Consider the following 27,185-nt stretch of genomic DNA (forward strand, 5'->3'; position numbering starts at 1 on the left):
AAATCAACACAGCTGGGAGAGTCCATTCATTGCATTGTTGAGCATAAAATGAGAGTGTGTCCCTTACAGGGCACATAAATAATAGTCTATGGCAAGGAGTAGCAGTTTAGATATTCAATAACATTTACTATTTTATCAGTATATGCTGAGTTGATTATACCAAGAAACCAACAGAAACTGTTAGTTTACAAATTCCCTTATTCACAAATGGAATACAATAAACATACTGAATGTAGAAAGGGTTTGCTTAGCATCCCCAGGAGAAAAAAAAAAGAAGTGTTCACATTCTTTAGGTCTGACCCGTGGCAAGGACACAGAAGGGTTAGATAACATCTGTTACTGACCATACGTAAGCTTTTAATGGTATAAACTCAGAGATCCAGACCAGCTGAATCCAAATTAAAAAGCATGTGTAAAAAAACAAAAGAGTAGTGACAGGAGTCAGGGACAGAAGACATTCAGACTAGCATGTGGCGTTTCCTGTGAAGAGCAAGATGGTCCGAACGTGAAAAGCTACGRTCACAGTCTGGGCACTGGAAGGGTTTGATTCCTGTGTGCTTGCGGAAATGCCGCGTCAGTTCATCGGAACGAGCAAACTTCCACGTGCAGCCCTCCCAAGTGCATTTGTATGGTTTTTCCCCTGGAAAAGGAAACACAGAAGTAGGGATTTAAGACACAAACACATCAGTTAAATAGCTGACAATTTTATTCTACTGCCTTGTCAAATCTCAACAAGTACTTCAATGCTTACTCAAAAAGCCTCCAAACAGCACAAGGCTGCAGAGTTCTCTGCATTAGAAACTGTGTAGTTGAAGTTAACTGACCAAAAAATTGTTTCTTGCCACAACTTTTTTTTTTTTGTCTCTCTGTTCCTCTCTCTGCCGTATTAGCACTTGTTTTGTCTCATGAAGCCCAGAAGCATGGAAGTTTATACATTTGTTCAAGTATTTTCAAAACAGGGATCTCAATATTCTAGATTTTTGGGGGAAAGGACTGTGCTACCATGCAGCACAACAGGCAGAAATCTTGTTCTTTCTGAAATTAAAGGTAGTATAAATAAATAAATGTAAATAAAGTTGCAAGTACTTCAATTTAAACTCTCTATTGTTACTCACTGCTAATATACCATCATCCTCCTTTAACACACTGTACTGTCCAACAGGTAGAGAGCTGGCTTGATGCATGACAAATGTGATCTGGGCTCTGTTTTACCTAGAAGTGTCTCCTATCTTTGTAAAAACCTTGGATGTATATACATTCATTCAGCATGCCAAGATGAACAGAGATGGGAATACTGGAATACTAGAATATTCATTCAGAAAAAAAGCACCACTGGACCAGTGGTTAGCATCTCCACAGAGCAGATGTGTTTGCATTTGGCACAYGGTCAAGACTTCTGGAAATGGGCTACTCCCATGGAAATTTCAGTCAAACTTAACAGTGATGTCATAGGTGAGCCAGTGCAATTTGAAGTGATATTGTGTTTTCAGGGAGTGTGGATTGAGTAAACTGCAACAACTGGAAACAAAATGAGTGATGAACCAGTGAATGTAAAACACACCAGCACACACTATGAACCTGTTGTGGATTACTGTCTCTTGTTTTAGGTTTTTCCCACTATGTCCTCTGTCTTTTCATCAGCCTGCAATTATTTTCACAACAATGCCAGATCTAACTTCTGTCAYTTCATTATTTACACCTGTGGTTAGCTGGCCACTAGCAGAAATTACAAGCTTATCCTTCTGTTTTACTTGATGAAAGAGAAGCTATGCTCAAACCTGTATGGGTTCTTCGGTGAGCTTTCAGGTGGGAGCTTTTAGTGTAGACTTTGTTGCAGCCTTCATAATCACATCGATGTATTCTGCGTTTCCTTTGTGTGTCTGGAGATTCCACAGGTAAAGGTCTCTTTCCTGGCTGAACTATAACTGAAGGGTGATTCCTGCAAAGTCAAATTAATGTTAAAATTAAAAAACATTTAGCACAGCAAACCTCAGCCAGTATGATTCATAAMAGAGCCTTTTATTCACTACCACTCTGTCTCTTGGCAGAAAGAACACCATTACGTGCATGTCGAAAAATTCAACACGGTTTAGCAAATTTTGTGTATTTTAGCAGCAATATTTTTAAATGTTTACTCACTCTGTGGCATGATGTAGCCATTTTTACTACTTCCCAGCTTCTTTTTTAAACTTACAGAGGAAAGCCCCCTTCAAATTCTTGTTTTTCAGTCAAACCCAGATTTCTTAAACCCTSAGTGAACGTTCCTTGTATTTGTTCACTATTTTTCATTTTCCTTCAATATAACTAATTTACTTGTAATTGGAAACAGCTATTCCATATTATTAAATAAATTGTATCTTTAGGGTTCCAAAGCAGAACTCAATCTTTATTGTTCCAGCCACTCCTTTAGAATGTAATTAAGAATTTCCTGTTTGGTGCTGGCAGGAGGGTGCGGCCTCCCTGTACCTCTGACGTCAATTCCTAAAAGTAGAGCTTAAGTCTGTGGCACACCCACACAGGATGTCTGAAGTTGTCCCTCCACCTTCATAAACATAATTTTTCATTTTAGAAGCCCACAGGTGCAGTGCAGGTAAGACACACATGAACCAAACATGGACTTCTGCAACGAACAAACCCACAAATGTTCATGCATGTGAAAACATACAAGCTTCTTAAACGGTGTCCTTGACTGTTGAATGACACCCTTCCTGGGGACAACCTTGACTTTTTCTTCTACATCCATGTTAGAAAAGGTATGTCAAAATGTTTGTTGAAAAGGTAGGAGTAGAATACAACATGCAAATATTAGCATTCCTTGTTGCAAAACSAGCTCCTCCATGCAACAAAAAGAAGCTTTCTAGAACGCCTGTCTTTTCCAAGTTGATGTATTTCACATGTTTTTACCAATCAACTTATATTTTGTAATACTAAGTTCTATTAGTTACTTGATCCAAGTTCCTTTAGGGCCTAATTTTCAGAAACAGACTACCTACGTCTCTCAGGTAAATAAAGGGCATGTACCAAAGACAGAAAATCTCGGGCACAGTTTTGGAAGAAAAGATTTTTCCCTGACTTCACAGCAGCAGGATGGGATTACCGATGTCGGTAAAGTTGAATTCTGCTGTTGATTYTTTTACTAAGAATTACAAGTTTGAAATTGGAAGCTGAATTCTCTTTCTTGGGTTATTTTGTGGCTGTTGAGTGATGTACATTTCAAGTACACTTTAAAACCAGCCGAAAATATTATAATGGCAGGAAACTCCAGATGGTGATGTTAGACAGAGATGTACACACTCTTAAATAAAAGAAGGCAGGATTCCAGCTTCCAAAGACACAGCTCTCYAAAGCAATGCTCAGTTTTAATGCAGTTGCATACCAGCCTTTTTGGAGAAACTCTGGCTTAGGACAGCAAACAAATGTGSTTTAAATCATTATGTGTGGAGGCTAGTCCTGGATTACTAGCCATGGTAACATCTGGGAAAAGTGGCCATACACCATTTGTGATTTAGATTTTCAATCTACAAGTGTCTCARAAAAGTGCTGAGAATGTCTCCTTTTCCCCTTAGGGGAGAGGAGGCTGCAAAACAACAGAATGTTATCAATAATCAGATAGGGTGTGGTAGTTTTAAAAAATGGTTAGGGTGGTGTCAAATTCAGAGGCAAATATTAAGTAAGTGCCAATAATAAAAGCACAGCCCTAATTCTTTGATTCCCTCTTCTACAACCAGATAGAAGTCCATTTAAGCGTCACCCTTCAAAAGGCAAAAGTATCTTCCAAAAAATTACATTAAAACTTGAACAGCTTATTCTTWACCACAGACCACACTRTGTTGACAGCATGAGTTAGACTTTGAAACTTTCATGAAAATACATTAATTATCTGTCCAGAGATTGTTACCTCAAGTTTGATTTTAGAAGCAATTGCACAGTTACACTGATTATCAGGCATACTGGAAAGTCCAGCCATGCCAACAGAAATGCCACCAACATTATTTATATATAGATATATAGATATATATACTGCCAAAAGCTAACACAGAAACACAATAAGTCAATTAAAAGTTTTAAATAATTCACTTCAGTGATTCTGAAYGTTTCCTATGCCCCTTTAATGTAGCTTATATGTCTGAATAGTAGAGTCTGGGCAGTTGGAACCAATGAAAAATGTTAAAAGCATCATTACCTAACTATAGCTCATAAAGCTATGAAACAATGACAATTTTTTTTTTAATAAAGGTTTAGGTGTCTCATCTTGTAACTTGTGTGAGTTGTCTACGTATTTTCTTTAATGATAAGAAATACAATTCATAAAATTCTTGTTTTGGATACAGCAGAAWGCGAACTTGAAAGGGCTGGCCCTAGGAACAAGAGCTAGAGCTCCACAGGACAGCTGCAAAGCAATTTAAGCTGTTACAATGCAAGGAAAGGGTCTCCATGGGCATAACACTCAGCGTAGGCAAGCAGAGAAGATGCTTCGGAAACATGGACTATACAAATGTTTTTTGTAACAAAGCACAGTTTTTTGTAACTACACAGTATACCAAATTTTACATTCTTTGCTCAGTGGATGGGTTTCCTGTGGRAACTAGACCCATTGGGAAACAAATAATGCAAATCACTAATGCAGGTGACAAGTCTACAGAAGTCTCAGCCCTGGAGGAAGGGTGTGGTACAGCCAGGAACAGCACTGACTGGTTTGCTCTTGTTAAAAAGACTGAACAAAGACAAAAAATAAACTGAACCATTTGATAGTCCCGACCCAGCAGTTAGCTCCAGCTACATAATGACCTGACTCCCTTTTGTGTCAGGTCCATTATGGAAGGTAAGTAATCAACTAGTAAACATRCACGTTTACTATTTTGCGTTTATTACAATAAACAATAAAGCACATAAGGTTATTTAAAAYAGACAGCATATAGTTTATAAAAGCTAGCTGGCAACTAATTGCAAAACGCCTGCAGTCTAGAAGCTTCATCTAAGGTGTTTGAAGACAAAGAGGGATGCCCACAAGAAGGCTGTTGTGCAATTGTTATACAATTGTTATGTAGTCAGCCCTGGAGCTGTGGTATGCCTTAGAACCATGGAACTAACGACCATGAGCAGGAGGAAGAGGCAGCCTTCTACAGGAAATGCAGGAGACCACCCACCCTAGGCTTTTCTTTCTCTTTCTGAACCACAYTCACACTGGGTTTTATGAGACGCTTGAAGCCCTCTTTCTCTGCTCCATGAAGGGGAGGTCAAACACCCCCCACCTCAATGGCAACAGTGAGCAGGAGGAAAGTACAGAAACGTATTCTGAGGCTCTGTGTTGYGAGTCCTGCTCAGTTCTCAATTTCAGCTCCTGTCAGAGTCATGCTGGCAGCCTGCATACCTGCCCAGAGCACTGCCTGCTGAAGGRTGAGCCAGGCTCTAGGTCATTCTAGGTTTTTAGTAAGTTGACAGGATTTTCCCTTGGAAAAYAGGAAATAGAAGAGGGCCCATGGCTCGTCAGATACTACTGAGAGTTTTTAAATGTTTTCAATTAAATGGTTTGTGCCCTAGATCTAATTTCTTCCTCTAGCCCTTGTTCTGCCATTTGCAAATATCACTGTTTCAAAACCCATTAGATCTGTGATCCAGTTCATGCAGTGGCCCCAGTAACAGCTATAGCAGCAGAGTGAGTCAGTACTAGGATAGAAACAAGTGGCTGTGAARAGAGAAAGCTTCAGGAATGACTCGAGCTGCCAAAAAAAATCACCCATASAGCAAGGGCTTGAGGTAAAAATGTAATTTCACTGGATATACACAGAACTTGTCRACCTGAAGAGGTTCTTCCCACCAAGCAGGCAAAAGTTTTGAAAACAGAGGTCCTCCAAGAGGACAAAGTCACAACACTCATTTTAAAGAAAGGTATTTCAAGTAACATAAATAGATCAGTATGCAATATCTTTTAAGTTTCTTTCAATTTTGCTGCTGGTTTTACATAAGTAAAAAGTACTGGCTTACTGGGAGTCCTACTTTCAGTAACTTGTATGACTGGGACTATCATCACTTTAGAAATGCATTATATAAATAGCAGATCTATTGTGATGTATATATATCAACTGCCATATTGCTAGAAAATGGGGAAAAGTTGAAATCACATTTCACAGTGGCAGTGGTGGAAAGATGAATGTTTYCCTGCATTTTATCACATGTTCTAAAGCATAACAATAACCTTTCCCACTCCTCAAAACTGTCAATCAGCTGCTTTCCATTCCTCTGCTGATCTTGGGACTACTGTTAGCTACTTACTCTTGCAACATTACTTGCTGAGGAGACAATGAGGTCATCATTGGAGGTGACATTTGTTCAGGATAGAAGTCAGTCTTTGATGGTTCACTTCCTGGCTCTACTTTGATTGTTTTCTTYAGTGTAGGCTTCTCATAAGACTCAATGACAGGCACTGTTATGGGAGAAGGTAGGAGAGGGAAGGCAACACATAAAAATCACAGTGAGTTATGGAAATCTATAGTTAAAACAGAAGAAATCCATCAGTTTCATATTTAGTGTGACAATTTATACTAAATACAAAATCTTCCAGTTTTAGTTATCCCTTGATGAACTATGATTCAAAACATTTCTATTCATTTTCATCAGTCCAAATCTCAGTAGATAAACAGCTTTACACACATGCAAGAGCAACGAAGCTGGTGAAGGGTCTGGAGCACAAGTCCTGTGAGGAGCAGCTGAGGTTACTTAGCCTGGAGAAAAGGAGGCTCAGAGGAGACCTTATGGCTATTTGCAACTGCCTGAAAGGGGGCTGCAGACAGGTTGGGATCAGCCTCTTCTCACAGGCTACTAGAGACAGGTCAAGAGGACATGGTTTCAAGGTGCACCAGGGGAGATTTAGCTTGGACATTAAGAAGAATTTCTTCCCTGAAAGGGTGATTAGACATTGGAATGGGCTTTCCAGGGAGGTGGTAGAGMCACCATCCCTGGAGGTGTTCAAGAAAAGACTGGATGTGRCACTCAGTGTCACTGCCTGGCTGACAAGGYGGTGCTGGGTTACAGACTGGACTTGAAGATCTCAAGGGTCTTTTCAACTGAACAGATTCTGTGATCCTATGACCTTGGTAGTTAAAAAGTAGTTACACCACAAATTCTATGCCTGTGTCTTTTGGAAGAACGGGAATTATCTTCCACTTCCTAAAATGTAAAAATCCCACAGAAAGCAAGTGCTTGGATATTACATTATTTTGTYGGGATGAGAAGGCATAAAAAGGAATTCTGACAACACCAACCTTGCATGCTACTTGGAGTTTCCATCTCATCTGGCAGAACTGTGGACACCATGATGGGCTGCTGGAGATGGGGAGCATACATGAAAGGAACTGGCTGGACCACAACAGGCTGTATAACCGGGAGGATCCCAGGGCTTCTCAGTCCATGGCGTGAAAGAGCTGCGGCCATTACAGATGGCATTGTTATTGGCATAGAAATAGGCTGTACTCCTGGGGGTGACGGCGTGAATTTACTGAGAGGTGAGCTGGGTGAGGACAGAGTCAATCCAGGTGAAGTTCTCCTATGCACAGTCTGAAATTTTAGGGGTGAAGGAGAACTTCCAGTTGAAGGTGGTGAGCTCCGTTTATTGACTGTAAGGTCTACTGGCTCCATCTGGATTCCATTCGATAGTCCTTCAGGGTTTGAGTAGAATTTGTTGTGCAACATACTTGGTGCAGAATAAATGACGCCGTATTTGTTTGGCTTCATTTGGTCCATGTAACTGGATGGATATGACTGTCAGAAGGAGTGGAAAAGAAATACAGAAAATCAAATAATAAATCAACACATACACACAGTAGGCAGCCAATAAAACTGAAGCAAAATGAAAATGTTTCAAGAAAGCATTCTAATATACTTTATAAATAAAAGTGAATTAAGTAAAGCCTCAGATTTCACACAAAGGAAGTTATTCAAGCACTGATTCACTAACTTATTTCAGAAGCAATGTAAAAACAGATTATGAAAACAAATCTTCAAGACTTATTCAACTACTTTTCTCCCTTTAAAAGTGCCTGTCATATACTAAGCYGTACATTTCTTAACTGACCTGGGACATACATCTGCTGTGCCAAGCATGTAACTATATTCTGAGAATCATCAATTCTGGCGTGAGGGGAGTTCAGGGGGTCCCAATCTACTGCTAAGGCAATTGAAAAACAATCATCACTAAAGCAAGGAATTATGTATCTGAACCCTACAATCAATAAAAAATACTCAGCTGAACTATGTAAGTAATGGGTGAGAAACTCAGCAGTGTGAAAGGTAAAATCTAAACCTTTCTAAACCATTTTTTTGAGATATAAAGCAGGTAACTAGCCAGCCTAATTTTGGAAAATGAGTACAAGGACAAACATTTGGTGTGTTGGAAGATAYTCCTGTTACTGGTAGCTAGCAGTTCTCATTACAATATAAATCCCAAAGCTAATCTTGACCTCTTTGACAATCTCCATATTTTAGTAATAGTTTGTTAATGTATATATGTATTATAGAAATAACACACATATATATTTAGTGACTTTTGTAAAGCAAGAAGTATAGAAGTTCACTGCAGAGTGGAGTATTATTAAACAAATATCCAGGCCAATACTGCATTTAAAAACTGTTGAAAACTGACATTACTAATAGCTGACTCACAATGAAAACTGATGTGATGTTCTAACACAGCAGAGACACAGAAAATGCAATGCACACCAATTTTTAGTCCTGTTATCAACTTTTTGAAATAAAATGCTATCTCTGGATTTTAGGTAAGTGAATTAATATTAAGAAGCTAATTAATTCTTTGGCACCAAAAACATTTTGATGAGGGGGATGAAAAAAATGTTCAAAATGGTAGAAAGTGAAACAGATCAATAGTATAAAACTACTGTATKTTTATAAAATTATTTCCATAACATTTCAATTAGTTTTCTTCCTGGGGTGAACACTTCTGTCAATACATTTTCCTGGTTTCTTACTTCTGTCTTCCCTGTGACACAACAGTTAGTTAATTTTAAATGTTGGTGTTAACTGGAGATATTTTTGCAAAATRACACAAATGTAATTTTCTTCTTTTCAGTTACTGTTTGAAACACTGAGTTTAGAAAATATTGATTTTTCTCCTGCATTCATAGCACTGTGATAAAACAACRAAGCTGAGTCACCCAGTCCATAACATACTCAAATTAAGCAGCATACACAATGGTGATTAATCTTCAAACAGCTAATACTACATTAAAACTTCTGAAACATTATATATTCTCTCTATAACTATACTTACAAATTCCATCTATAGAAACATTCACCTTTGATAGTAATTGGTTCCTCAGAGTTTTATTAGAGGCCATTATTGCAAGTGCTACYTCTAGACTTGCCAGCACTGCTGAGCCAAGTAATGAAATTATTAGCATTCTAAGTGATGGAGACCACTAAATATTGCTATAACTTCATATTYAACAGCATCTAGTATCTATTAAATCTGATCAAATTATGGGCATAGCCAAATTTTAACAGGTAAGATATTTTGAGTACTTCTGTTAAAACTCCTGTTATTGGTTTACAGCACARTGTTCACCCAGCTTCAACAAACTGTAAATATTCCACCACTAAGCATCAGCACATTTACAGTGCTGCAGGTTTGTCAGGGACAATCTCAAYGTCACTGCCTATGAACTTTTCTTCCATTGCAAGGATGCTAAAAACAAAAAAGTCTGTGCAATTTAAATCTCCAGGAATGCTTTTGGCCAATGAGTCTATCAAAGAATGAAGCATCTCTAGCTGTAACCTTTCTATGTAAACAGTTATCCTCTTTCAACTCTTCAAGTAACACTAAGGGTGTGTGTCTGTGTTGAAAAAAACCACATTATTAGAATAATGTACAGAGAACTCTGAAATAGAAAGATTARGAAAAATATATTTAGACAAGCAAGAAATACTTTCCAAGAAGTAGGAAGAAAATAATKATATGGTTTTTTGGAAGTGATTATTTTAAGAACTTGGTATTTTACCCCATATGCCTTGYATTATCTTGCATACAAGGTTTTCATTGTGGCAATTAAGCTGGCAGAGATTTTAGTATCAGCTATTTTTTTCTGGCAGTTTCTGAATAATTTTCCTTAACTTTTATTTCTTCTGCAGTTTTAACTGCTACTTTATCTGGACCGCAGACAAAGTCATAGAAAAATGGAATGTGACAAATTACTACGTGTTTGGGGAAAAAAAAGACAAAGGTGAAAAAGTTGAGAAGGATGCTTAGACAATGAAGAGGAGAGTACCTGCTATCAGTCAGACACTGGTGAAAAACCATTTTGCTTCCCTACAAATGAAGTCTCATGGAAACCCTGTTCATTTGGAGTAAGACACACTCAGATGTATCCTGGCTCTGAAGTTMAGCTTCCTGTAGCTTTTAGCATAGCAAARTTTCAGTTTCTAATTCCCTGGGACACAGCAATTGCCATTAGGTCAACACGAACTACTGCCTTCAAATTTGATGTTGCTTTTCCTTCCTTTGCCAGGGAAACAGACAGTACTGCTTGGGGAATATGCGATGGGAGACTAAGGATGACTTCACAATCTCTCTCTGTAAAYAGGAAGCATTAACTACAGTAAAGAACCAAATAAAAGCCCAACTATTTCTGTTCGGTTTTTCTAAATGCCACCAAGTGCAGGAAAGCAGGAGTGTGCTTTAAAACCAACAAGGGCAGWCTTTTCTCACCTGTCCTAGAGCTCATGCTAAGTATTCTGGTGGAACAATGGAAAAATAGATATCATTGCTCTATTTGCCTAAAATATTTAGGATGATACATTTTCCTTGAGATTCTTCTGTGGAAATTAACAGCATATGCAGGAGTTTGGTCTGACTTGAACTGAAAAAAYCCAACAAACTCCCACTTTTCCTGTAACTTCTGCTTTCCTAAACATTCCTATGCAGAACAGTATGTCGTGACCGCAGATCATTACAATGATGCAAGATTGTATTTCAACATATATCCCCTTACAATGCCCATCTAGCTCTTTTTATGTTTGATATCATCACTTTCCCTCTTTGGGCCTTACAAAGCAATTTCCCTTTCCTTGCTGTTGGTCCATACTAAAACCCAGACAACTGAAGCTAAAAAGAAAGTGGAAAATAAATCAAAGGAACTTCTAATATTTTTGAGTCATATACATATGGTTCACACAATTAAAACAATAAATCCCAAAAAAGAATCACCAAGCTTTTCYTCTTGTCAATCTATCAAGCATATAGACAGACGGCCCAAACATTTCACATGCACCCCTATCACCACCCAGAAAGACTGCTGCTTTCACAAGGGTGGATTATCAAGCACTAGTTTGAAATAATTTGCCAAATTATGCTACACTGCCACAACAAACATGTTTGTTGTAAAGGTGAGCATATTTTGAAGCAACCCACCAAGTCTTTTATAAACTACACAACCCTATGAATGKAAAATTTAGCCAGCCTCTTGAAAAAAAAGGTAAGGAATATTAAGTACTTGAGTTACAACTCCCATTATTGGTTTACAGCATAATGTTCACCCAGCTTCAACAAATTGTAAACATTCTACCACTAAGTTTCAGTGCATTTACATTGCCGCAGGTTTGTCAGAGACAACCACAATGTCACTGCCTGTGAACTYTTCTTCCATTGCAAGAATGCTATAAAGGAAAAAAACCTGTGCAATTTAAATCTCTGGGAGTACTTTTGGCCAATGAGTCTGTTGAAGAAAGAGCATCCSAAGGTGTAACCTTACACTAAGAACACCATGTGGGAATTGGAGGAATAAYTGTCTGGATCTTCACAGTTTATGCATTCTTTGACAACGGAGCTATGATGACTGATTTTGGTGCACAACAGCCTGCAAAAGGTTAAAATACTGCTGGAGACTGGAACAACTGGTTTTTAGAGGTTGGGGGCAGCTTCCAGGTAGATCCCCCCCTTTCCCTGGCAGGGAGGTCAGCAAAGYAYGGCCACARTGAAGACTGGAACACKCACTTTTGGATGGGTGAATAAAAATGCCAAAAGATGAAACACATAAAGATAAAACCCTGACGTAGTTCCACAGGCACTTTGTTCCTTTGCAATTGTGCATTCTGCAAGGCCAAAGATTGTAAACATTCCTAGCTGAACTTGCCTATATATATATATAGAAACCTTTTTCACCTGATTATCTTATATACAACATTGACAATACTGTTATTATTAATAAATCTAATAATTATGACTCACATAATCAGCGTCATACTTCTTGCTCCTAACCAAGTCTTCTCTCTACTACTTTGCTACACAGAGAAAAACTGTTTGTTCCAATTCAAAGAAAAAAGCATCCTGCTTCACTAAATGGTAAATGGTATTTGTCCAAAYGTTTAAAAACTGCAGCAATTATTTAGGTAGTACTCAGATGACTTTGTCACTAGCTCATTAAGAACAATCATAATATATGTTCAATAATTCACTTCAATAAATGGCATGAGCTGYCAGTAGAGTGATGAAATAGTGTGGATGCAAGGTTCAGTCACCTGAGAAGCATAGTTAATCCTGTCAGCCACACACCCTGAAATAGTGGTGTCAAAATCATTATTAGTTTCCTTCTCCCACTCCAACTACTGCAATGTTTTAAAGACAGACTTTACACCTACAGTGTACATTCAGAYAGAAAASTGAGTAATTCCTAAGGGGCTTRGTTTAATTTGGCCTCTAATTATACTATCAGAATGAAAGATGCAATACATATAATCCCGGTTTTAGATTTTTGGGTTATGTCAGCCCACAGTGCTATGCTTAGCACCGCACAGTATCACACTAACAGTTTCTCCTCWAAAGGAGGTCAAGAAAACGAACTCACTCCGTGGCTACTATCGTTTCCTATGTTCTCTCCATATCACAATACCTCCCTTTAGAGATGTCTCCAAAGCAGTATCTGCTGTGGCACCATGGCTCCAAGAAAACCCTRAGACCAAGAACAGCTAGGGACCTCAAGGGCTTGGGGCTAAGCAGCCTATGTGTGAACAGAAGCTGAAACGCGGAWGGTCCTCAGCCAAAAGGAAAACAAAGTAGTGTCCAATGAGGGAAACTTCACTTGGAAGCCATCCTTTCCTCTTGACTTTCTGCTTTTTCTTTTCTGGTTTTTTTTCCCATTATGCAAAAATAAAAAMATGTTGAAAAATGCTCTGAAGTAGTCTGTAATAGCTGGTCAGACTGATCACACTGAGTTATGAGAAGACTTCAGAGGTCTAATGTGTGGAAGGCAGTATATCACTAGGAGAAGGAGATGGTATAAAATAACCAACAGTTGGAACTACAGTCTTGAAATGCACTTGGCTCAGAAATGCTCCCTTGTTCTTCCCACAGCAGTTTGTCCTTCATCTGCTGGTCTGGAATAGACTGCTGGCTCCTCTCCTGGTGAGCCTGTTGAGGCTATTGACCCTGCACKTCTGGGGCATTTGTGTGTCTTGTGCAGAACCCCAAATGACTGCAGAACCTTCTTTGGGAGATGAAGGCAGACATGCAAAAAAGGTGGCCCAAAAGACTGTAATGACACTTCTTTTGTAAACCAACCTATTTTCTGCTCTGAATGGACACCATTAGATAATCTTATGGTAAATAATTACCGCTAASCTTAATAAGGTTAACTGAAAGACAGGCTGGCTAATACTAAGGTTCTTTCTTGACCCAAATATTGGAATTCATCATACTCGTACTTTCAGCGACAGTTATTTTTCTATCATAGCTCTCCAGCATATAAATCCCATGAAAGTCAAACTRTAATTTTAAAATGAATATAAATTTAACTCCCAGAACTGCTATTAACAGCACTGAAGAAATCAGACTGCTTACAGATGCATTTAAATTTATGAGAATTATTCTTTATTTTAAAAACAGGAAACAAACTTTCCATTGAAAGATGCCATTCAGAGCATAAGTTTAATGCACTCTGAGTTTTGTACACTGACTTCACTTTTTAATGGATCAGCCTTTCTAGGGGTGTGGTTTCATGCTATACTTAATTTGTTAATGCAGGCTACAACTGGAAGGGGAGGTTCTGTTCTCTCCTCCTCCCCCMTCCCCTTGCTCTAATAATGAGCAGCTGCACAAAGTGAGTCAGACCAGCTTCCTGATCACACCAAAAAATGAGTATTTTTGGTGGGTTAGCAATTCTGACCATTCACTGAGCTCATCCAAAGGTTCCAAATCATTTGAGGGCCACACAATTCTTCAGCCACACAAAGGAGACACAAAACTGGCAAGGAGGGAGCAAAGTCAAAACCCTTCCTTTCAGCACCAGTCTGTATCACCACAACTCTCATTGTACTGCTCCCACCTACATGTCCCTGCTACTCTTGTTTATMAGACTCTTCTCTGAGATCACYCTATACTGTAAGTTCACAGAAATTTAACCCAATTTTAAAGAAATGTCTCCTCTTCCTCTTTCTTCCCCACATTCCTTCTCTGCTGCCCTAGTTCTCATTTGTTCACATGGTAAAGTAGTGCAACCAGTTTACCCAGCTAAAAGCCATTGCTGGTTTGGGGTTTTTCTACTGGGATTAATTTTCTGCTGTTTAGGGTGAAGCTAGCCACAGGCACCTGTTACCACAAGGAAGAGAGGAACAGAAAATGGGACAGCAAGACATTGCCAATTTAGTTCAAAAGGTGTAACATTGAAACAACAGGCTATTCTACTGTACCATGAAGCATGGCAACTTAATTTCAACCCACCTCTATCAGCAGCATGACCTAGAGAGATCATACTTACAGAGCAGCAACTCAGGAATACTCACTCTCTCCTCTGATAGGCAACAGGTCAGGTCAATTAAGGCAATAAATAAACTACAATAAGTTTTCCTAGAATATGAATCAGACTGCATTAAGAGCAAAATACATGCTTCACATGCTTTCCTAAGCTAGTCCAAAGCCTAATGACATCTCAGTATGAATTTAAAGGTGGAAAAACTGAAGAGTCATCTTTAGGGCTAATATATTTTAGAAGTCTTACCACTGAAACAGGCTCCATGGCTTCTTGCTTGATAGGGACTGGGTCAAACATTAGCATCTTTTTTATTCACCTGTTCTGATGCCTCTGATGTCCTCTCCTGCTGGGAAAAGACAAGGTGTTAGAAAGCCACAGCAAACAGCCTAATCAACTCTCTGAATTTACTATTTTGTTGGATTAATGTATTTATCCAACTCTAACACAGATTTTAAAATCTTTGACTGAATTTATTCCAAGTTTTTTCTTCTCAAATGGCTAYTGAAAGAAAGGGACATCAGCTTACTTTCGTTAATTTGAATTTTTGTTGTGCGTGTCAGCCCACTGATCACAGAATTTTCACTTTCAATAGCTCTCAAGTGTTTTAAAACATCATGGTTTAGACCAGGCATTCGTCATCAGCATTACAATCTCAGAATAATCTTGTTTATACAACTGAACTGATTCTAGAGAGGATCTCTCCTTTCTAAGAGTCCTAACAGAATTGCTCAATAGTTCACATACAGTGACATTGATATCAATGCAAAAAAAAGACTAAAATTCAAGACTAACTTGGACTACGTTCAACATGCTACAATGACTTAACAGAAAAAATGTCATCAGTCATTATGACACAATAGATTTACTGACAATTCAACAACTATTTGAGCTAACTGTGCAAAATARAAGTACTTAAAATCTGCTTGCATTCTGTGCAGCTTCAGGGTTTTTTCCCTACAGTGTTCAACCTTACTTGTCCAATCTCCAAATGCCTGAAATAGAAGTATTTAGCAAAAAGCACGTCATAACTGTCATAATACACATTTGCCATGATCATCTTGGAAAGACATGGTGAAAGAAAAGAGATACTTCTTCTGAGTAAAGCTGTAACAGTACACAGAGAAACCAAAAGGAAGCAAGGGGAAGTTGTTTGCAATGACATTTAGATATTGCCAAGATATTTACAAATCACTCGAGGTTACACATTATATGACTGATGTTAAAGGAGCAGGGTCRGACGGTACACCGTAGACTTCACATTCCTGCMTGGAAGTGGTACGACCTCTATTAAGACGCGGACAAAAGTAAACGACACAAATTCAGTTTGGCCAGTAGATGGCRCTGGAAAGAAGCGAATATAGCCAGACTCCACCATCCGCAATTCACCCGCGGGACAGACTGAAGGCTCACCAACAGATTTGTAGCTGGGGCCGGGCAATTCCCTCAGAAATGTAAAYGAACGTTCTAACATGTACCTGCTCAAATGAAAACAATCCTAATAAGCCTACACTAATGAACAATCTTGCAATTAAAGTGTGTTTACAGATCAGAGTTTGCTAAGAGCTTCCAGAGAAAGATGGCATGAGTTGTTTTAAGTCCACCATTAATTATTTAGGTATATGAATAAAGTTTAAAGACTTCTGGAAATTYATTACAACAGTGCGCATTTTGAATAATGGAAACAAACAAGTAGCAAAAATAAATTATAGTGTCTCACAATTCTTATAGAAATTGAAGGCCTGACAGAAACAAATCGCAAAACTGAAGTGAAGCAAATAATGCAACTTAATGTCATTTCTAGTGTAAACTTAGTATGTAGTTTTAGTTCAGGAGCAGTCACGTAAGATGGCACTATTTGCTAAAAGCTGGGATRATACTGTAAATACCTTAAGTATGTTTGTGAGAAGGTTATTAATTATACTACTTTTTTTGAATGGTTATCTTTTAGATAACTGTTATCTAGTTATCTTTTTCAGGTTTTTAACAATTCACATAGCTAGAACTAACATTTCAGAATACTAACTTCCCAGAAATACATCTGTCTATCTATGCATCATTCATGTTCTCACACATTCACATGAATTGTGAAAAGAGAAAATTTGTACTTTTAGATATTAAAAATGTTTASAGTAAAACATAGTGACTCAGAGCTCCTATGTAAGAATTTAGAACTAATTCCTTTTAGATTTCCAGAAACTTTTGATTTTTAGTTTGTATGTACACAAATAAAGTGACACACCAACTTGTACTTTGGTGAAGGAATAAATGAAGGAAGAAAGGGGAAAAGAAAGTAGAGAAAGGGAAGAGAGAAATAGGAGAGAGAAAAAAGAGGGGAAAAAAGGAAGAAAGAAGGAGGGAAAGAAAGAARAGTAAGAAAAATTTGTTTTAAGTGAATGCAATAATGTTCGTCCTTTTAGTAATTTTTACAATTTTAAAATGGTATTTTCTTCAGTTTAAGAGTTACTCCTTTTCACCTTTTACTCCAAGAAAGTGAGTGAAAAGACACTTGATATACATTTCACATGAAATGTTATATATTTCAGTGTTTTCTGAGATAGCTCTAATTTACGGTGAAGGAATTACACTGACACAGACAACAGGAAGTACTGCTCTGAACAAAAATAAAAAGTAATTTTCAATTTTTCTCAAGTACAGTCATCTAAGAACAGCAGARGAAAACATTACTTTTATGTAAGTTTACGATGGTACATTTTAGTATAGAAATCAAGCGCTTCTTTATCACATTACTCTCAAGCAGTAGGTATCTTTTCCCCATTTGATAGTGMCTGGAAACCACTTGGTCCTGTAGGTCTGTTAGAGAGTCAATATAAGCCAGCTTCGGATCTGGCTTTTAAAATTGAGCTCAAAAGGACTTTTTTCTAAGGCTGTACATAAACTCACAAAAGACTGYTCTTTGTATTTAAAAATAATGCTCCCAATTGATAGCTTGGACCACACTCATAAACAGGTAYGTGCATATATACTCACGCACAAATAAAGCATGGTACTTCTACTAAGAAGTAGGTATATTTTCCAGTATATTTGTAATATCATGCCTATTAACTCAAAACTTCTCAATCTCTCTCTCTCCCCTAAACATTTGAGAAGGGGGCAATAGGGAAGGTAAACAATGTTRTCTGTTTCTATTACAGAGRAAMGAAAAAGCAGTTGGGTTCTACTTTACAAAGTGATTTCAGAACTACTTGTTTGAAAGCCTGCAAAATGTTTGCATATACAAGTAACTTCTGGAAAATCAAAATACCATCTTTCATTCCTGAGGTACTCTGGAAAAAACAGTGAGGTGACAACAATATATTTATGTTAAATGTATTAAAAAATAAGAGTCTTTGTCTTTCACTTTATTAGGGAAACTATTTTGCATTAAAGTATTTTCTCATGTGARGTTAAAGAATTTAAAATGCATGTAATCTGAAACTAAATAATTAACTGCAATCTGGTAAGCAAACATTCTGCCCTCTCTTTTTTTTTTCTCTCCCTCTTTTTTTCTCCTAACAAGCCACCCAGTTTTACTTTCTTGCCTCCTCCCATTCACTCCACCCTGTGGATCTCTGCCAAGTCAGTCCAACTTGTCCAAACAGGACACAGCTTTTGATAAGATTTTGCTCACACCCTGTACTTCAGAAAGACGAATGAAGCAACTGGGTTTTGTATGCAAATAGGGACAGGTGCAAGGTAAAGTCCAGGCAAAGTCCCTCAGTATTCTCCTATCTGAAGTCCAGCGAGGACAGCAAGCCAGAAACTACACTAACTCTGCCCCTGTGATCCAATATACAGCAAGGTATCCATTCCATTATTGTTAGTGCTCATCACCTTGTCAGGATTGAAGACTTCTCAGTATTAGCTTCCTGACAGGTGTATGGTTTATTGTTTCAGAGACATAATTTAGATTAAATGAAAGCTTAAAGGTACTTAAACGTGTATTCTGACAATAAGGGCTTGTATGGATTATTTACTCTGGRTGAAACGTGCAAAGTGGTTAAAGAACACACCCAGACTACACATCTGCACTGCAGAGCAGCTGGGAAAGGGCAACCGCAGTGCAGCTACTCCCAGCAGCTCTGCACATCTACCTTCAAGGTCCACCAACTCTGCAGACCTGTTATGAAAGGAAAGGGTGRGGTGGAGGGCCAGTTTTGACTGTGCACATCCAACAACAAAGGTCATTCTAACATAAAGCCTGTTCTCTCATAAAATACCTGGAAGAGCAATCAGTGACTGACTTTTGTTGCAGACCGGGGGGGTGGTGACCATACACTGCCACTCTTCACTCTGCCTGAAAACACATACAGGRTTTATTTCCTCAGTCTTTGTGCCTSGGGGAAGAAAAGGAATGCCACTCCATATACAGTAAGTCTTTGTCTAGAAGCTTCAAGGTATGATTGTTATTGTCAGTATAATTACAGACTAATGTAATGGTATCTGCTAAATTAGCACTGCACGAGTGCCCTCTGCAAAGAACTGCAGCTCTTGCAGCACTGTTTGTATCCAGCAGCCAGCATTAAATTACATTGCAAAAGCTCTTCAGTCCAGGCACTTTGGGACTCAACACTGTTGCTCTGAAACTATGACTTCTGCGAGCCTCAAACCGAATTTCCCCTGATACAAGGGAGAAGCAATAGTGCCAGAAGATCGTCCACTGATGAAATCCATAAGGGAAGGGAGGTTTTCTGAACCCAGGTGAGMAGCAGTCTTCAGTGGAACCTTGAAAGACAGTTTGACAGAGGAACAATTTTCTGAGACCAACACTACCTGTGGAAGGTACAAAAACTGTTTTCCAGAGCTAGTAACATGTCTGCACTTCAYTGTACCAGTTGCTCATCAAGACCTGAGTCAGCAAAAAAGTGTTTCTAAAGTTCCATTAACTTTAATAGGAACTAAGTAAGTGCTTAGCTGCACTTGACCCCAAAATAGCAGCAGGCAAAGAAGCTCTCCAGCTCAGCACAGCAGCCAGACTCAGCCAAATCAAGCAAGAGTAGTGGAAGGAAGAAAGGTCCAAACATAGTGCTGTGAGGAGAGACCAGAGCAGCCAGACCAAGAGAAACAGAGCTGAAGGAGAATCATTAAGAACCAGCATACCAAGAAAATGTTCAACAGATCAACAGCTTTCTGTGTTTATTTGCTGGATTTCCACTGGGTAATACTGATAATAGTTGAAAAAGTTAGAATATTCTGTGAAAGAAAACAGAACCTAGGCAAAAAATTTCTCCTTGAAGTTTTATTGACAGACATTAAGAGTATTTCTACAGAATTCTGGYATTTAGTACTTCAAACTATTTTCACTTCTTAGCAAAGACTTGAAAATCTTTTATCTTGCCCCTGTCAGGACTGCAAGCAGGCTGAAAAACTTGTGGTTTTGCACAACTTGTTGACATCATAAATTTGTTGACATCACCTTGTTTGACCTAGAACTACTTTGACATAATCATTTATCACCTGTGGAGCAGACTAATCGGTGTTTCCATTAAATTTCTGATAATACTGTTGCAGACTCTTTGAAGCCACATGCTTGGAAATGGCTTCCTTGTATGTAAAAATCTTGGCCAAAATGTTCTTGAAGTGCGTGTTAAGAAAATACCTTCTTCACCAAGGAAAAGCTGAGCCCATGTAAACCCTGACCAACCTTCAGTTCTACACTTACTRAACCTAAGAGGAGAATGAAAAGCTCTGGAGGCACTTCCACAACACAATATTCTCCCTTATCAGGGCAGACTGCTGTCTGGTTTCCTGTCTGAAGSTACTTCTTAGAAGGAGAAACAGTCTAGTAAGGATAAAAGATCAGACTTTTGAAAACAAGTGAAGTATGTGGAATGGTATGATAATCTTTCCTTCCAAACTGAACTTTTTTTTTGTTGTGTTTTTCTTAAGAGGTTATTTTTTAAAATAATTTAAAGGAGAAATATTAAACTTTTCTATTATGAGGGAAAAATGACAGAAAATACTGTTCCCTTATGTGAAGCGTTCTGCTATTTCAGGAAGTATGAAAAAGAGATTCAACTTTTTTATAGCATGGGAAAGAAGAAAGAAAATCTAATACTAAAAAAARGAAGTAAACATTGAGGAATAATAGCCTAAATTATTAATTTGAACAAAGATCAGATTTAAAACCTGTTGGAGCTTTGTCTTTCCATTTGGCTGATCTTCATTTACACTTCCTCCCCCTAGGAGATACCACCTACGGCTATAAAACCCTCAAAGGAAGCTTCAGCATCAAGTGAATGTTTCACAGGGAAGAGTTAAATCTCTCCTAAAACTAGCTCTGCCAAACTTCATATTCTGTAATGGAAGCAACTAGCCTCAGAATGAAAACACAAAGGTTGAATGCTGACAACATAAAAGAACTCTACAAGACCTCCTGTTAGCAGCGTTAATTAAAATTTAAAAGTTGGTTTACAAAAATTATTATAATTTTAACCACAGTTCCCTATTTTACAGAACTTCTGGCTACAAAAAGGTGTGAACCACAAAATTTACTGCGTTTATTATACAGCAGTTTCCAATAGTAAACAAAACTTAATGTAACTTTTTCCCTCTGTCACAGGGAAAAAATATTCAATGTTTGAAATATTGTGCAAACTAATAGTACAAGAATTAAGATATGTAATCATGGTCTAATGCATAAACTCATCCATGATGTTCTAAAATGAACAGAAAAGCAACAAACTAAAAAGAACTGAGAGCAATCAATTAAAAAAAAAATCAATAAATTACTTACCAAAACTGTGTGGCCAAATACTTCTTTTAATCTGGATTTCTGAACAGACAAAAAACAGTTTGCTGTAAGTATGTGCAGATAATTCAATAAATTTTTTTTTCACATACATACAATTAAGCTCTGAAATAAGTTTGAAATGTGTATTTTAGGTACTTCCTAAAAGACACCTGCAATCATCACAAACAGCTAACCTGTAGCATCCAGAAGAGCAAGAGCAGGACTAAAAGTCTACTTCAAAAATGATTAGGGGGAAAAAATAAAATGAAAGGGTGGAAGTATTTCTGTTTGTACAGAAACCATGCATATTCCAACCCATAAGAGACAGAGAATAAACACTCCATCTTGCATTTTCATCCAGAGCACACAGAAGTTAATGCAAGTCATTCTCCTGATTTCAATGAGCTTTGGCTTGGGTCCTTTAGCTCTTCTTCTGTCAAATCAAAGCAACAGAACAATTTATACTTTTTTCAATTTTCTTTCAATTTTTCACTAGGTCTGCCTGCAACAGGGTGAAAGATAAATATAAAAACAGGAATAAAACAATTACTTTTATGCCTTCAAAAATGCAAAACGTGGGACAGCAGTACTTATTAATGCCAAAGAAAAGTTAAGACAGCAGTGCCTCATTTTCTGTATTACATTTGGAAGACAATGAATCTTCTAGTCTGTATAAGGAGAAAATACCTACTCCTTTTGAGATCAGGAAATACAAAGTGCTTATTGTGGGCTATTCAGGCTGAGTAAGGGCTGAAGCCAAAACCCTCTTACAAGTATGAGCTTACAGATGTGGACTTTCTTCTGATATTCTTTATACATCAGTGCAACTGTGACTTTAATGGAGSTATTCCAGATCAGCTGATGAGCAAGCGAAAGCAGAAAACTGGTTCACAACTTTCTGGAGACTTGAGTTCAAGTTTTCAGCGAACAGAGCGAAGCTCTCCAGTTCACCCCCATTACTATATTGGAGTCGAGGGCGCAYGTTAAAGGTTAACTTGGAAACCTCGTTATGACATAACACAGGCATCTTAAGCAATCCTGAGTGTGTAGAGACATGATAACTCATCGGGTGGGGATTGGGAGTTGAGGGGCAGTGACAAGGGGCCTGGACGAGACTACCGAACTGCCAGAAAACAGCCTGAAACAGGAAAGAGCACCACATATGCCACTTGGAATGTGTGACGCAAACCCCAGCCTTGAAACAAAGAACAGGAAACAGCTCTGCTGGCTGCGCTGGGGAGAAAGCACAGAGAAACATTTAGGCGGCCCTCCCTGACCCTATATTCATGAGCAGCTGGAGTCTTTTAAAACAACAACAGTGGGTGGAGGTGTTTGTTCATTGGGTGTGAATAAAAACACTGTCCTTATGCAGGGGACCTGCCCTATTTACAAACAGGCTCCCTTAACATGAGGCAGCAGGAGATTTTAAGACACCACAGGTCATGAGGATTCGCTGRAATCTTTCCTTTGACCAGTTCGTTTATTACTGTATTTACGGAATGCCAGTAGCTAAACAGAGCTCTGGCTTCATGACATCAAAGAGGTAGTGCCCAGCCTGGCAGTAAGCACCTTCTTTGCAGACAGAGCTGGGGGATGAGACCATTGCAGGAAGGATTTGTAAAGCTTGGGGTTGCYCCTGGACAGTGGGTCACTCACGCTCAGTACTGCTCCATAGCTGAGGACCAACATCACGCAGTACACACAGGAATATTTTTCTAAGCCATCAYATGCTTAGCCTTCCACATCCCTGTTTTCATACGCACTCAGACTTCATTTCAGAGTCATGGATCTACTRTTTTTATTTTTGAAGTGCACAAATATACAACTGTATAAATTAAATAAGCTGAGGGAGAGGAATAGCACAACTTGTCTAGATTTCATAGTCCAGAGTAACTTCAACACTTGTTTTCCTTCAAAGCTGTGGTTTCACRTAMTCTCTCTTGTCTTGGATACCTTGTATTGATTATTTATACACCAYGGGTGGGACATCTAATATGATCAAATGTGAGTATGTGTTACAGCAAATTAGGTGGATGAGTACCACATCAACACCCATGAATGTTGTGAGGTTTCAGGGCTGGAGTTTAATTATGACCATGGGGTGAAAACTGGCTAGTACAGCATCTACCCAGCAACGTGTGGGGTGTAGGTTTTATGCCAATAGTATCAGTTCCTTACTTCTTCATACCGAACAACTGGAAATATAAGTAATTTAGTGATTGCGTAACATCTCTATTACCTCTGAGTCTTCAACCAATCTCAAGCACATTTACATCATTATTTGAGGGATTTTGCTTTTGGCTGAACAGGTGGTGCCTAGGTCAAAATATCACAGTACCTAAGGGCTCCCCTGCAGCTCTGCAACYTGGAGGAAATTCTGCTTGGATTCTCAGGGAACGGAGAGACCAYTTAGCATTCTTTCTTGCCCCCACCCCTTGCCATTACCACCAGTCTGTCTTGGGATCCGTGACATAGCTGTAACAGGGCGTGCAGGGGAAAAAARCCCAAAAATATTTGCCTCCTTGTGAAAAAAAAAAAAAAGGCTACTCAAGTCAGCTTCAGGATTTTTGTATTTTGATACTAGACAATATATTCTTAAAAATACAGGGTGAAAACTAGTTTTGACATAAGTATCTTCTGGGTCAGGCAGGATCATTAAATCCAGATGTAATTCCTCTCATCCAAGTACCAGCTGCTCAYGTGATTATCATGTCAGTGTATCTTWTAAGTATTCTATGGAAAAGTCACTAGCCCTGTAATTCTTTGTTTTCAATACAGGAAATGTGTATTTATTAATATTAGTTTAAATGAAGTCTTCAGAGTTCTCCTATCAGCCATCCAAATTCAGCTTTTCTCAACAATTAAACCTTCAGAGTTCAGTTCCATAAAAAGTGACACTTCCTGAATATTCAAAAGCAAGTGAATAAAACAGAGCAGACAGTGCAGGTAGAGTATCCAAATCAAAAGGGAAGTGCACAAACCAACTTCAGTGTATTTTTTAAAGTAACTCCTGAATGACCACTTGAGCTAGTCTGAACTAGGTCTTTCTTCCAAGCTCCGGTTAGGTGCTGGGATCTCCCAACCCAGGTTCGTGTTGCTGAAACTTCCCTTGTCAGGGCTTCCCTAGCTGYGCCAGGCACTCACCTAACAGCGGTCCAAAGCAAGTAACTCCTATTCCCATTTTGGTTAAAAACAAGTAAAAAATCAGAACCTCCCCCCGCAAAAAAAAAAGGAAAAAAAAAAATTTAATGGCGAAGGGMATGTTACTTCTAACTCCGCGCTTCACTGCTGTGGTGTCCCACGTTTTACCTTCGCCTGCATGGCGGCCAAGCGGTGCTAAAGTGACCTGACAATACAAGGGTCAGACTTTTGGGAGCCGATTTMATCTCTGACTTCACCAGGAGTTCAGCGGGGGCCACGGCGCTGCCGTTCCGCTCTGCGTTACGGGTGGGACGTGGCCAGGACGCGAGCTTCTGCCGCGGCATCGCCCCCGTCGCCCGCGGAACCGAGCGAGCCCGCTATAGTTTCCACCTCGGCTAGGTCGGGCATTGAATGTATCCCGCCCAGGATCCGATGGCACTTCASTCTCTACCCGAAGAAGCGCCTGTCCCGCCCCGGTGAGAGGCCGGGGGCTGCGGCCGCGCTGGGCGGGAGAACGGCCCCGAGGGGCGGGCGGCCCGCGGGCCCTCCCGCCGGACACAGGCGAGCGGGGGAGGGCGTCGGGGGAAGGCGCCCCCCGAGCGGCCCCGCCGGCCACACAGGTGCGCTGCCCGCGGGGCGGCCAGCGGCGGCCCTCCGGCCCCGGCTCCCGCCGGCCGCACAGCGAGTTTCCCAGGCGCCGCGGAGGGAGTCCCCCTGTGAGCCCCCGCGGCGAGTCCTGCTCCCCCTTCCCCGCAGCTGCGGCCTGACGGAGACCCAGTTCCCTCCACCCCCCGGCGCGGCTGCAGCTCCGCGGCATCACCTTGCCGCCTCGGGCTCCGCGCCGCTCGCAGCGCCTGGAAACTTTTTTCCTCCGGCACCTCCATCCCGCAGCCGGCACAACCCGGCCCCCGCGCTACCCCCGCCCTCACACTTACGCTCGGCGGGCGGGCGGTGCGGGACGCGCCGCGTCTCCGTCGGCTCCCGCAGYGCCGGGGGTCGCGCTAGGTGGCGGGGGCTGGGGGCGCTCCGGTGGGACCGAGGCGCGAGGCCGGCGTGTCCCGCGTCCCCGCGGCTGAGGCGCTTCGGCGGTGTCTCCGGGTCTGTGTGCGAGCAGGAGCTGCCCGCTCCCGCCCTCCGCCCGCTCGCCTTCCCCCCGGGCTCCTGGCACCGGGCCGCGCTGTCACATGACGCCGGCGCCGCTCGCCCTGCCAGGCTCCCCGGGCCGGCGGGGTGAGTGGCGGTGGGAGGGTCACGGCGGGGAGCGCGGCCGGGCGGGTCCCCGCCCGCGGGGTGGAGGCTCCGCCGAGGGGCCGGGGCGAGTCACTCCTCACAAACAGCCGGGCACGCACTGACTACGCGCCCGCCCTGCCTCCCGGGGGCAGACGGCCTCGCACAGACACTAATTATCCCCAGCAGCCCGGGGAGGGGAGGGGAGCGGGGCCGCCCCAYCGACAAACCTGCCCGTCCAGCTCCTCCTCCCCGCCCGTGTGTCAGGCAGAGGCGTGCACCTGGCAGCGGCCCTGCGGCACGGCGCACCCCTCGCTGCTTCCCTCCCTCCCTCCGCGTCCACCCCGGCCGACCTGCGGCGGCAGCAAAACAACAGCAACACCCAGCGCCCGGGGGAAAGGAAGGGAGGTGCTCACTCTGGGCCGCTGCCACCGAGCTGGCTTCCCCGGCGGGGGCTGGGAAAGGGCGCGGGGCGGCGCGGAGCCGGGCGGCGGCTCCCCAGCCCTGCCGCCGCGGGCTGCCCGCGCCGCGCCCCGTCGCGCCGGGGGAGGTGGCGGGGCCGGGCGGGGCGAGGGCCGGAGCGCGGCGGGCGTGGGGCAGAGGTGTCGGCCCGGCTCCGCCCCGGTTTGGCGGCTCGCCCGCCGGGACCGCCGGCTGCTGAGGCCCGTGCCGGGGTGGTTTTTACGGCTGCGCTCAGCCCGTCGTGCCCCGGGTGTGCTCCCGCCGGAGGGAAGGGGGCTGGCGGGGTGAGGCGCTACCAGCTCCCCTCGACTCGGCCCCCGTCGCCAGACGCGGCGGTCCCCTCCCTCCACCACCCGTGCCGCCCCTGCCTGCCCAGCCCAGCGTCTGGCACCGGCCCGGGGCAGGTGTGTGTGCGTGACCCAGCCCGCCCCTTCTCCGGGCGCCGCTYGCAGCGGGAGGGGCCGCGCTGTCCGGGGGATTCGGGGTACGGCGGGGCGCTGCCTCTGCCCCACGACTGTGCTTGCTGCTCGAGACAGTTTCCAGCGCAGTGCACTGAACGCCCCTTATGTTAAATGGGAGGCTCTTAACTCTACTCACAGAGCACTGGGAGCAATACTTAAAAGAAAATATATATCCCGGCTGAGTGTGTCAATTCCACTGGTTAGGGAAAAGTGCTGCCACTAATTCACAGTAGTGTGCTTACAGTAGTTGTAGTGTGCCGTATAAAATCATGGTCTATCCTTASTGATGTGTGGTATCTAGCCATGAGGCTAAGAAAGAGGTAAATACTGTGCTTGGCAAGACCCTATCCAGTGCTAATTGCGTGGACAGATGAAAAGCCAGCTGAAAAGACAGCAATACTTCTTGTGGAT

General features: G+C 41.4%; 1 protein-coding gene across 3 annotated transcripts; it reads right to left on the bottom strand.

Moving 5' to 3' along the window:
- Positions 1-105: 105 nt before the first annotated feature.
- KLF3 (KLF transcription factor 3) lies at positions 106-25,986 on the bottom strand. 3 transcript variants are annotated; one of them, XM_057371655.1, is made up of 7 exons: positions 25,560-25,986; positions 21,487-21,525; positions 15,000-15,096; positions 7,263-7,758; positions 6,274-6,424; positions 1,779-1,939; positions 106-640 (listed from the first exon to the last, which is right to left on the bottom strand). In XM_057371655.1, exons 3-7 carry the CDS (start codon positions 15,054-15,056, stop codon positions 459-461), a joined length of 1,047 nt encoding a protein of 348 aa, XP_057227638.1. In that variant the 5' UTR covers positions 15,057-15,096; positions 21,487-21,525; positions 25,560-25,986; the 3' UTR covers positions 106-458. The 3 variants fall into 3 exon arrangements, with proteins under 3 accessions (XP_057227638.1, XP_057227639.1, XP_057227640.1); XM_057371656.1 differs by having other exon boundaries at positions 15,000-15,099; XM_057371657.1 differs by lacking the exons at positions 21,487-21,525; positions 25,560-25,986 and adding an exon at positions 18,971-19,047.
- Between the last annotated feature and the right edge of the window lie 1,199 nt (positions 25,987-27,185).

The sequence above is a fragment of the Malurus melanocephalus genome, unplaced genomic scaffold, assembly GCF_030028575.1.
Source record: "Malurus melanocephalus ecotype Western Australia unplaced genomic scaffold, MMel_1.1 scaffold_151, whole genome shotgun sequence".
Classification (NCBI taxonomy): domain Eukaryota; kingdom Metazoa; phylum Chordata; class Aves; order Passeriformes; family Maluridae; genus Malurus; species Malurus melanocephalus.